The 12,765-nt window shown below is 38.6% G+C and overlaps 1 protein-coding gene across 5 annotated transcripts in view; it reads left to right on the forward strand.

Moving 5' to 3' along the window:
- The window catches only part of oplah (5-oxoprolinase, ATP-hydrolysing), a 110,123-nt gene that overhangs the window by 67,947 nt on the left and 29,411 nt on the right, over nt 1-12,765 (forward strand). For all 5 annotated transcript variants that reach the window (XM_051666737.1, XM_051666735.1, XM_051666739.1 and 2 more), the window contains one exon: nt 12,568-12,666. In XM_051666737.1, the coding sequence (XP_051522697.1) occupies nt 12,568-12,666 (99 nt within the window). The remainder of the gene's footprint in view (nt 1-12,567; nt 12,667-12,765) is intronic.

Genomic DNA, 12,765 nt, shown 5'->3' on the forward strand with positions numbered 1-12,765 from the left:
ATGTGAGGTCCAGGCCCTGTATCTGTGATCATGCAGAGCTGGAGCAAAGTGTGGATCATAAGCCGGCCAACCCATAACTTTTACCTCTCTGCAAATCTGGAAACGTTTAACCATCTCTACCCACAGTTTAATAGATTGACCCACACATTGATTCTGTAATTGATATATTTCCTTTGCCTGGTCTAAACAACCCAGAACTGACTGTATTGGTGTGTCCATCAAGGAGAATTCTATATCTTTCCATTTTGCTTCATAGATTGGACAACACCACAGTACTAGTGGTCATAACTGTGCGGCTAAATAATAATCCCTCAAGCACGGTAATGCCATGCCTCCCCTCTCTCTCAGTAGTTGCAGGGTTGAGTATCTTACTCATGGTCTCCTGTTATTCCATATAAATCTGGAAATATGTTTGTCCAAATCTCTAAACTGTTTACAAGGGACCTCGACTGGCAGTGCTGTAAATAAGTATATTAGTTTGGGTAAAATGTTAATCTTAATAGATCTTACCCTGCTGCCCATGTCCGGGGAAAGCAAGGCCCATCTGTCCAAATCATTACAAATGTTCTTGTTTATTCAGTTGTAATTTAGGGTATATAAAGAGGACATATCCTTCGGTAAATATATCCCAAGATATTGAATATTTGGTGAATTCCAATTAAAATTATACTTATTTACCTGTTCTTGGGTAGGAACATAATTTAGTGTCAAGGCCTGAGTATTGAGTGCATATCCAGAGTAGCTCCCATACATCTTTAAGATGTCCATCAACAAAGGTACTCCTGAGCCTGGGTTTTGTAGTGTCACCAGTACATCATCTGTGTACAAACAGACTTTGTATTCTACTCCCCCATAGTTATCCCCTCTAAACCACTCTCTTGTTTAATTGTTTGTGCCAAGGGTTCAGTAAAGAGATTAAAGTGAGTCGGGCTAATGGGACAGCCCTGTCTACATCCTCGTTGTAAAACTATTTAATTAGAAAGACTACCATTGAATTTTATCATAGCTGTCGGAGATGAGTATAATGTCTTTATGCATTATACAAATCCTCTACTGAACCCAAATCTATCCATAACTTGATAAAGAAATTCCCAACCAACAGAATCAAAGGCCTTCTCAGCATCTAGGCTAAGAAGGATTGCACTGCTTTTCCTTTTGTTAATATAATCAATAATGTGAAGGACTCTCCGTATGTGTTTCTAACAAACCCAGTTTGGTCCGTGTTTATCAAGAGTGGCATCATCTTTTCCGTCCTCTTGCCAAAATCAATGCAAACAATTTATAATTCGAATTCAAAACACTTATTGGCCTGTATGATTTGCAGTCAAGTTTGTCCTTACCCTCTTTAGTATTACTGAGATATAGGCCTCCCCCCAAGAAGGGGGGAGAGACCCTCCCACCATGTGATTAAAACAAGTTGTAAGCAGTGGAAGCAGTGATTCCCTCATTAACTTGTACCATTCTGGTGGGAATCCATCAGTACGTCTTGATTTACCAGAGTTTAGGGCTGAAATTGCCTTATCTATTTCCTCACTTGAGATCTCAGAGGTGAGTTCATCATTATGATCTTTGCCTAAGGAAGGGAGGTCTAATAAATTTAAAAACTGTTACATTTTTTGTCCATTAGCTTTCTTCGGTTGAGTATATAGTGATTTATATGTTACAAATGATTTCTGGATTCCCTCAAGCTTAGTTGTTATTGCATTTGACGTAGGGTCTCTAACTTTATGTATTATACTTCCTGCCTGCTGCTTACGTAACCTCCAGGCCAGCAATTTTGCCGCTTTTGGACCTGCTTCATAGAACCTTTGCTTCATAAATCTTATCTTTTCTTCTCAAACTCCTCACTATAAATTTTTTCCATTTCTTGTTTTATAGTTCTCATTTGCATAAGGGTGGATGGATCTTTAGTAGAGCTATGATGCAGTTCCAACTCCCTAAGTTTAACTTCTAGATCAAGCAGTTTTTTAGCTTTTAACTTTTTTTGTAGAGCTATGATTTTTCCCCTAATAAAAGCTTTAGCTGCATCCCACAATATAACCGGGCTCACTTCTCCATTGTCATTGCACTCTAAAAATACTTTCAGTTCTTCTACCATTCTAACTCTAAATCTTTCACTGTTCAGCAAACCTGTATTTAGCCTCCACATGGTTTTCTTTGGGGCATGATAAAGATGTAATTTTAAATATAATCCGGAGTGGTCCGAGAGGTCCCTCTGGCCTATTCTGCATTCCCTAATTCTATGCCGATCCCTGCTAAACATGAGGAAATAATCAGTTCTTGAGTAAGTGTTGTGACGGGCTGAATAAAAAGTGAAATCCTGGTCTGTACCATTTACATCTCTCCAAATATCAATTAGGCCCAAGTCTCGCATCATATTGCCCACTTGAATCTCAAAGGGGGACTTTTTCTTTCTGTCACTGGTTGAATCTAACCTAGGGTTTAATAATATATTTAGATCTCCTGCACATATAAGGGTGCCATATGTTTCATTCATTATTAAATCGAAAATCTTCTTAAAGGCTGTATTACTCCCTAGGGGGCCATGACTTCCTTATGTTCAAATTTACCTTTAACTAAAATATATCTACCATCTTTATCCTTTATTTCGGAGGTTAATTTGAAACTAATTGAATTTGGTATTAAGATTGCCACTCCCCTTTTCTTACCTACTTTATATGAGGAATAGAAAGTGTTACGAAAACCCTTTTTGTTTTAGTTTTTTCATGTTCAGCATTGGATAAGTGAGTTTCTTGGCAGAATGCTAAATTAATTTTCTCCTTCAATTTAGCTGCAAACTTGCTCCTTTTAATGGGATTGTTTAACCCATTTACATTTAGGGATAGGATAATATAAAACTGAAAATTACCTGTACCTGACACATCCAAAACCCAGACCTCAAGTAACAACATAGATAAACAGTAACAAATGAACACCAGTAAGACATTTAACATTTAACCCCCACTATTACCCCTCCCCCTCCCCAATCACAAACCCCACCCTGACCACCAACGAACACCCCTGTGGTCACAAATAGAATACACACACAAAAAACAGAAAATAAATTAATCATATATAATTCATCTTCTGTTTCCATCTTCTGATTGGCATTGCCAGCAGGTGGGTATGTATTTAACACCAAGCCTATACAATCTAGAGGGAGTCCAATAGAATCTATGTAAAATCTTAAATTGTGTAAGGCGAACCCTTGCATCTTTAGATGCAGACTTGACATTTTTTAGAATGCTAGCCCACACTCCCTCCTCCAATACCAAGTTTAAATCTTTCTCCCATAATCTCTTAAGAGAAGTTGAAGTTCCATCTCCCAGACTCTGAATTAGCAGGGATGCCTCATGACCTTTTCCAAAACCAGTAATCACCTCTCCCAGAGTATCTGCCACTTTAGGGAGGTGTATGCTACTCCCAAAAATAGTGTAAAGCAGGTGGCACAGCTGTAAATACCTATAGAATTGAGATCTGGGAATCCCAAAATGTTTAACCCAATTTTCAAAAGATCTCAACACTCCACTCTCATATAGGTCACCGAGTGTAGTAACCCCCCTCACAATCCAGTCTGACCAGCTGAAATGGGACTTATTAATACTTAATCTAGGGTTCAGCCATATACTTGAGGCAACATTTAAATAAATGTCCGAATTAAACACTCTGGACACTTTTGTCCATACCGAGTGCAAATGCGAGATAACGGGGTGTAACTTAACCTCTCCGGTTAGTTTGATAGAAAGGCTTTTCAATGGCAAAATAGGGGCAAGAACTTCCTGTTCAATACAAAACCAGGGAGGGGCTCACTCAGGTGGAAGCAACCAATGAGCCAAATGCCTGAGACCGAATGCATAATAATAAAACAAAATCTTATGTAGGCCTAGCCCACCTTTGTTATTCGGCCTATGTAACTTATTAAAATGTAATCTAGGACGTTTACCATTCCAAATGAAGGACTTTGCTATGCTATCAAATTGCTTGAAATAAGAGAGGGGGACATCTACCTGGAGAGACTGCAGCAGGTAGTTAAATTTTGGAATACAAGTCATTTTAATAACATTAACCTTCCCAATCATAGATAAATGCCCATCTGCCATATCACTCGAAAACCTTTTTATTAAGGGGTCAAAATTAACTCTAACTAAATCAGACAAATTTGCTGGGAATAAAATGCCCAAATACTTAACGCCCTTTTTGGGCCACTGGAAAGCACCCGGCTGGAAAGCCATTACTCGGCAGTACGCTGTCAGAGCCAAAGCTTCAGATTTAGACCAATTAACTCTGTATCCTGAGAATTTAGAAAAGGAATTCATAATTCTGTGGAGGCAAGGCATAGATCTAGTAGGGTCGGAGACAATAATAAAATATAATCTGCGTAAAGCAAAAGCTTATGCGCCATACCTCCCGCCACCACCCCTGGAAAATCATCCTCCTTTCTTATCGCAGCTGCTAATGGTTCCAGGTCCAGACAGAACATTAAGGGGGAAAGAGGGTGACCCTGCCAGGTGCCCCTATCCAGAGTAAAATAATCTGAAATTAATCCATTTGTTTGTACTGCCACTACCGGGTGTCTATAAAGTAACTTAATCCATCCAATAAAAGTTTTCCCGAACCCCTATATTTCCAAAATCTTAAAGAGATAATCCCATTCTACCATATCAACATTTTTCGGCGTCAAGTGAGATGGCAGCGACCGGAGTCTGATCATTCGCCACTGACCACATGACACTGATGAAATGCCTAATGTTATCAGAAGAGCTACGGCCCCGAATAAATCCCACCTGATCTATATGTATAAGAGATGTCATAATCGGTTAGCCAGAATTTTTGACAATATTACATATATTCTAGCTGGATCAGGGAAATTGGATGGTAACTCTTACACTCGCTTGGGTCTTTGTCCTTTTTAAGAATCGGACTGATCCAGGCTTGCATCAGGGTTGGAGGATGCTTTCCATTCTCTAATGATTCTGTATAAACTTCTAGCAAAAGTGGAGCCAGTTCTGTAGTATAAGATCTAAAAAATTCAGCGGCAAAGCCATCTGGCCCTGGAGCCTTGCCTGTAAGATGTTTCCAATTGAGCAATCAACAACATGAAATGAGGGACTTGGATAAAAAAAAAAAAAAGAAAGAAATCTATTCTAGAATAAATCTAATGGACTGATGAAAAAAAATGTATAGTCCCTACCAGATGGGTTCAGAAGTCTCCAAATATCTGTAAGGCTAAGATTTTTACACATTCTGTGAAGCGTCAGTGTTGCTCTAGGGGGCTTGCACACTTTTGCTTCACTATGATCAAGGACTGAGTCCATCAAAAGATTAAAGTCTCCTCCCAATATTATATCATTAAACATCAACATCCCTTCAAGATCTATAAAAAAAAAAAAACCCTGATCATCAGTGTTATGTGCGTAAATATTAGCCAAAATCAACCTTTGCCCCTGAATTTCTGCTAAAACAATAATGACTCTCCCTAATTTATCTTTACTCTGTTTGAGACATTTGAATTGTAAATTAAACAGTGTTTCTATACAAATTTTGAATTGAGACAGAATTACACAGCAAAAAAAAATTATATATAAAACAAACTCTAGACAATAAGCAGAATAAACACAAAAAATGTGTAGATTCGTCCACATTACTGTCCCGAAGGTGTGTTCCTCCACAAAACAAGCTCCAGCCACTAGCGGAACCAGCACAGAAAAAAGGGATGGGGGGCTGTTTAGTTCTTCGGGCATTCAAACGAATGTTCAGTAAGCCGGCCCATTCGGCCGATACATGAGTGCAACAAAAGACCCAATCACTCCAATGTCCTGCAAGAGCTATTCCACAAAACAAACTCCAGGCCACAGGAGGCATAAGCACCAAAAACATGCAGATTTATCCACAAACTATCCCGTAGAAATTATTTTACACAAAACAAACTCCAGCCACTAGGTGGAACCAGCACAAAAAGAAACAAAAAAGGCACCCAGCTTCCTCGGACAGTCAAGTGTATGTTCAGTGAGTCAGGCCCACTAGGCAGCAACATGAAAATCACCAAATGGCTTACTCACTCCATTGTCTTTATGAAGGACAGTGCTTGCTGTGGGCATGTAAATTCTCTATGGCCATCCTTAGTATCTATTCTCAGTTTAGCTGGAAAGATCAGAGCAAAAGCGACTTTCTGTTGATGTAAGAGATTCTTGCATTCTCTGAATTGTTCACGTTTCTCTCTTGTCGAATTTGCAAAGTCTGGGAACAAGAAAATGCTGTGGTTCTTCCAAGAGAGCTTTCCTTTGCTCCTCGCCTCGTGTAACACAAGATCTTTACCGGATATCTCAGAAATTTGGCCAGAATTGCTCGGGGCCTGTCTCCCTCAGTGGATCTCCGAACCGGAACCCTGTGAGCTCACTCGATTTCCAGCTTATGGCCTGTTATGTCGAGCAGACTTGGAAAGAGACCGTCTAGGAATTTTACCATATCTCGGCCTTCTTCATGCTCAGGAATTCCAACAATTCGGACGTTGTTTCGTTGATTACGATTCTCCAAATCCTCCAGTTTTTCCCAGACGCGCTGCAAATCCACCTTGGTCACTAGTGGGTTAGCAACTAATTCCCTCTCCGATGACTCCAGATAATCAATCCTTTTCTTAACATCGACACTCTTGTAACCATCTCAGTGAATTTCGTCTCCATGGCAGTGATTGATCGACGTAGTACAGCAAGATCCTTCAAGTCTGCAACGACCTTCGTCAGCATTGCCGTCATGTTTGACAGTTGACACTGGATCTCTTCCACCACACCAGCCTAATTGAGTCCCGCGCTTCCGGCCTGTTGTTCAGGGGCTTCAGCTTGAGCACGTAAGCATCTTTTAATATCTCCAGAGCTTGAGGATTTTTAATTCTTTGAAAAATTGTCTTCCTAGAACAGTTAAGAATCAGGGTGTATCGAATCTCACCGGTTTATGACACACATTGTAATAAAACTAGCAAAGTGCGCAGAGCTCGGCGTTCACACGTCCGCTCCTCGCATGGCGCCACACGACTCCGATTAAGTAGTGCTGTTGTATGTAAACACTGACTGATGCTGACTCACTTCACGTCACCTAACTGTATATTACACATTAAAATGGTCTTTTGCCACCACCTGCTGGCTAAAATATGTAATGTAAAAAAAATAAATGTAAAGAGACATATACAGTAGCTCTTAACACATCTGCACTGCTCTTACACTTTAGTTTAGAACGGCACGAACACAAGCGAAGTGATACACAGAGTGAAGCGTTGGAGTGCTGATGGTGTGAGACCATCAGTACTCATAGAACGTCTCTCGTCCAATCAGATTCGAGGACCGGAACTAACTGTTGTATGTATGTGTGTGTATGTGTATATATATATATATATATATATATATATATATATATATATATATATATATATATATATGTGAGTTGAATAGGTTAAGAGGGATTTCAGTTAACTCTTTGAAACATTTGGAAGATTGAAAATTCAAGTCATCATTTTTATTTTTTTATTTTTTTGTATAGCGCTTTTCACAACACACATCTTTTCAAAGCAGCTTTACAGGAAACCATGCATTAAAAAAAATAAAAAATGAAACTGTAATATCTATAATGTCTTACAGTGATCATTGTGTAGTTTGTAGGGGAGTGACGATATTAAAACGTGACGGTATTTCTCGTTGAGGTGAAAAGCTGTCTCACGATATCAGCATGACGGAGTGTGAGGGTGAAATTAGCATAGAAGATGACCCCGGCACTTTTAAATAATTTGTGTGGCAGCTTTTTAGGTACCCGGTGGAAACAATAAATGGCGACAGAGTGACAGACAAGACACGAACAAAGGCTGTGTCTCGTTTGGAAGGCTGCGTCCTCCGGAGATCGCATTTGTCGGCCGCATACGTCATCGAGGCTGTCTTATTTCATTTTTTTTATTTTTTTTATGAAGAATGAAATGAGACAGCCTTAATGACGTATGCAGCCGACAAACGTGACCTCCGGAGGACGCAGCCTTCCAAACGAGACACAGCCAATATGTAAGCACTGTAAGAAAATAGTGCCGTACTCCACGGCTAAATAGCACTATGCAAAGACACCTACAAACCACCGCAGCTCTCAACTAAAATCAACCAGGTCTGAAGAGACTCGTGTGAAATCATACTGGAGAGAAGCCATTCAGTTGAGTTTGTGGCAAATTCTTTTACAGTGCTTGCATATTGTTCTATATTTTACTGCATATGATAATTCATACTCAGAAAGTAGGACTGAAGTGACATTCATTACAAGATGATTAGTTAAAACATTTCAAAATGCACCTGCATTGTTTTGCATTTTGTGACTTTCAGTCGAATAAAAGACTATTTTTCCATTCATACACACTACTGGTCAAAAGTTTTGAAACACTTGCCTGCAATGTTTCTCATGATCTTAAAAATCTTTTTATCTGAAGGCGTATGCTTAAATGTTTGAAATTAGTTTTGTAGACAAAAATATAATTGTGCCACCATATTAATTTATTTCATTATAAAACTAAACTTTAATTAAAAAAAAAAAAAGTTTTTGAAATTGATGACTTGGACCAAATAATAAAGAAAAGCAGCCAATATGTGCCCAACATAGATGGGAACTCCTTCAATACTGTTTAAAAAGCATCCCAGGGTGATACCTCAAGAAGTTGGTTGAGAAAATGTCAAGAGTACATTTCTGCAAATTCTAGACAAAGGGATGAACCCTAACCCTAACCCTAACTTTGAAGATGCTAAAATATAACACAGTTTTGATTTATTTTGGATTTTGTTTAGTCACAACATAATTCCCATAGTTCCATTGATGTTATTCCATAGTTTTGATGACTTTACTATTATTCTAAAATGTGAAGAAAAAAATTATAATAAAGAATGAGTAAGTGTTTCAAAACTTTTGACCGGTAATGTATATAGTGTTAAAATATCGTCTCATTCTCGTGAACCCAGTATCGTGTATCGTCTCGTCTCGTGAGCTAAGTGTATCGTCACACCCCTAGTAGTTTGATTAAATATGATTGTAAAATGTGTATAGAAATTAAATAATTATATCATATTTGTATTTAGAACCCCCGTGAGCAAGCTGAAGGCGACTGTGGCAAGGAACACAAAACTCCATAAGATGTTGGTTAATGGAGAAAAATAACCTTGGTAGAAACCAGGCTCACTGTGGGGGCCAGTTCCCCTCTGGCTAAACAACATGAATATAATGCCAGTATTAGTTATTTGTGTGCAGTGCAAGTCATGGTTTAAAATTAGTAAATTAAGTAAGCATTAAGGTCCAGTGTTTTAAAAATTAAAACAAAATATTTTTTTATGAACTTTAATGACTAATGTTCAGTCATTCATCAGTGGACCTATCCCAGCCCGAGGAACAAATATGTTTTCACAGTGGCTCGGTCTAAACTCTTGGCTGCACAAAGCCTGCAACATGAGATGACTGATTTACACTGACAACTTCAATCTTTTGGGAGTCAAAGAGAACTGTTTAAATCAGATGGCCTCCAACCAAACAAACTTGGTGCAAGAGTACTAAAGGACAATTTCTGCTTCTCCCTCCTTCATCCATCTGCAGCATGTGCCAATCCACTCAAACTGAATGGCACACAAACACCACCGCAGTGTCAGGATTAGGGATGGGAATCGTAAGGAATTTAGCAATTCCAGTTCTGATTCCTCTTAACAATTCTGGTTCCTTAATGGTTCCAGTAACAATTCCAGTAATTCTTTTAGTACTTTTGAAGAAGAATTATTTGAAAATGAGAAATGCAATTCTTATTGGATTTACTGTCCTCTGCAGTCTGTTGCCAAATGATGAGATCCTTGAAGATTTCTACAGAGATGATATAACTATCAGGAATAAATTTCATACAATTCTTGTAAAAGGTGTGTTTGCTGACTGATCCTAAATTGGCTATATTTAAAATAAAAAAAATAAAAAATCAAAAGAAACACGAAATGTGATGGCAAATTTCATTCATTCATTTTTTTTTTTTTTTTAATAAAATTCCTTGTATTACAAAACTCATGTATATTTAATTAAACATTGTCGTCTGAAAAAATTGTCAGTAACTACAATGCTTGATTAAAGTCTCAAAGGTCTAAAGTAACATGAGGTAACAGTTCCAGAGACAGTGTTCTGTTGTGTAATGTTGTACTTCAAGCTTGTAAGACTTCTAAAGTTCTCATTTAATTTAGAGTTGGACGTTCATAACTTGCACATCAGTGTAAGATTAAAACTATACCGGACTAGACCAGAAGCAGCGTATGTTTCGCGCTGTTGATTCAACAGATGGCTCGTAAGAGTCATTAATTTGTGTGTTTTACGCTGTAGACCCAGTAGAGGTCAGCGCTGCTGCTGAAATGCATTGCTGGAAAAAGGATTTTAGAGGATTTTAGTACAGTGTTCCATCCGCATTGGTGGAAAATTCACACAAGGGAACCGTTAATGGAACCAACAGTCATGCATATCATATGATTTCTGTATTTTGTAAAGAATGGAACCGGTTCTGAACAAGAACCGGTTCGCGGTTCCCAACCCTGGTCACAATGACCACAGGATTGCACTTCATCACCTGAATGGACATTTGGTCGACGCATCCCACAAAAAAATGATAAAACAGAGCAGCAACAACATCCACTTCTCAGGGACACAATCCAGGCTGAGCCCCACCCACAGAGCATTCTTCTCAAAGATACAGGACCCAAGGATGAATTTCTGGAAAAAAGCCATGGAAGCCAAGATAACATACAGTACCTCAGCCTCCATAAACATCAGAGCCACAGCCTCTCTCACCACACACTTTCTCCCTCTCGCAATATCCCCACTTCTGAGCTTCTCTGAGAAAATGGAAGAACTTGTGTATAATGGAACAAAGCTCTCCCACTCCTTTGCTTCGAGCCACCTGATACCAACTAAAAAGTGGCAGGCCCCTCTACCACCAAATCCTGAGGGTCCGGCTTGTCCTCCTGCTCCCTCTGAGAGAACTCTAAGGCCGCTGCCACAACAACAGGGCACACACATCGTCCTTCTTCTGCTCTTGGTGAAAAACAAACAACTTATAACAGCTCTCTGTGATATGTGTTGGGTCCCCGCTATGGTAGCAGCAACATTCACAAATGTACACAGAACAAGCGGGAACACAATGTGCCTGTAGCTTTCTCTATATCAGTTCTGTTGATAGAAAGTTATAGAAAGACTAAGGCCATCTTAATACGCAAGGCAAACCTATATAATCTGTTTGCACTTTATTTACCTCTTCATTTATATTATATTTTAGTATATTAGTACCATTTAGTAGTTGTTAGTTTTTCTTGTTTATCTTTTTGTAAATAAAATTCATTTTATTACAACTGTGTCTTCCTTGTGTTGATAATACAGTAAGGGCTCTAAAGGTTAGGCTGAATCTCACAAATCATTCAGATAACCAACTCCCTGTAATTAACATATTTCTAATTTATTGAATGGTCTGTTGGGTTTATTCTTATACTGTTAAGGTGAAATTCCTTAGCTGCCCTGAGGTAAAAGGAGGGAGGGGCCATCTGATATTCATACTGATCAAAAATCACCACATACTTTGGTGTCTTTTGTTTGAGGCCCAGTTCATTTTAATTGGTGCCCTGTATGATTATCACTACAACTAAATCTACTTCCATTTTTTGGCAGGGTAACGCAGCTGGGGCAATAGGGATAGTATGCACAACCTGTGGGTGTATTAGGAGGTCCATGTAAATGAAGCAGCACAAAACATAAGATGCAACTTTTCTGAGAAATAGGTCATTGCGCTTAAAATGTCTGAGAACCACATCTATTGTCAGCGCAAAGTCTAAACTCAGCCCTTGCATTTGCAGGTTGGGGATTCCACCAGCAGGTGCGAACAAAGTGCATCTTCAAAACTCTAGAATTACAGTGGATGATAAAATGACAATTACAGTTAATACTAGTGTGATGTTGTGTGTCAGTAGATCAATATGATTAATTATTCTCTATAATTTTATGGAGCCTACATACAATTAGACCCGATGAGCACCAGCTTTTCCATGCATAGAGTGTGTCATAGAGGTATACCCGACGTTGATGAATGATGATGCAATACTGTGCAACATAAAATTAGACACAAATGGTTTATATTTTTATTGTCTTCTAATGTATTTCATACAGCCCATTACACTACCAAGTTCTTATGAATGGCTTGTCTTCATTTAAATTTGCTTGATTTTCACCCCCACAATTTCGCCAACTGACTAACAGCTAGACTTGGAGTGTGTTAGCACGAAAATTCAAACCCTCATTGGCCATACCCATTGACTGCACGTGTGACGCATTGCATAGTACTGTGCTTAAAATGTAGCACATAGTCAATTAGATGATCTGCATATTTAAAGGATTTTAAATGGTAAATGCTAACTTATTTATTTTTTTTTTTTATTAATTTCATGCATATGAAATAAACAATTTGTAAATGTTATCTTCAGTTGAGAGTTGTTCAGGCAAATATACTTGCAGTCCTGAACTAAAGTGTGTGTTGTTTATTTGTTGTAGATAAAGGCGTCTGGCGGTATGCAGGAGGGAGATGTTATTCTCAGTAATCATCCATGTGCCGGAGGCAGTCATCTACCAGACCTCACCGTCATCACTCCCGTAGGATACACATGATTCACATTTGAGCATTTTGTTTAAGCTTTTCACCTCAGTTAAGAACATGTACAGTTTGTATTTTATCTAAAAAAATCAAGAAAC

Source organism: Myxocyprinus asiaticus, chromosome 32 (assembly GCF_019703515.2).
Source record: "Myxocyprinus asiaticus isolate MX2 ecotype Aquarium Trade chromosome 32, UBuf_Myxa_2, whole genome shotgun sequence".
Taxonomy (NCBI): Eukaryota; Metazoa; Chordata; class Actinopteri; order Cypriniformes; family Catostomidae; genus Myxocyprinus; species Myxocyprinus asiaticus.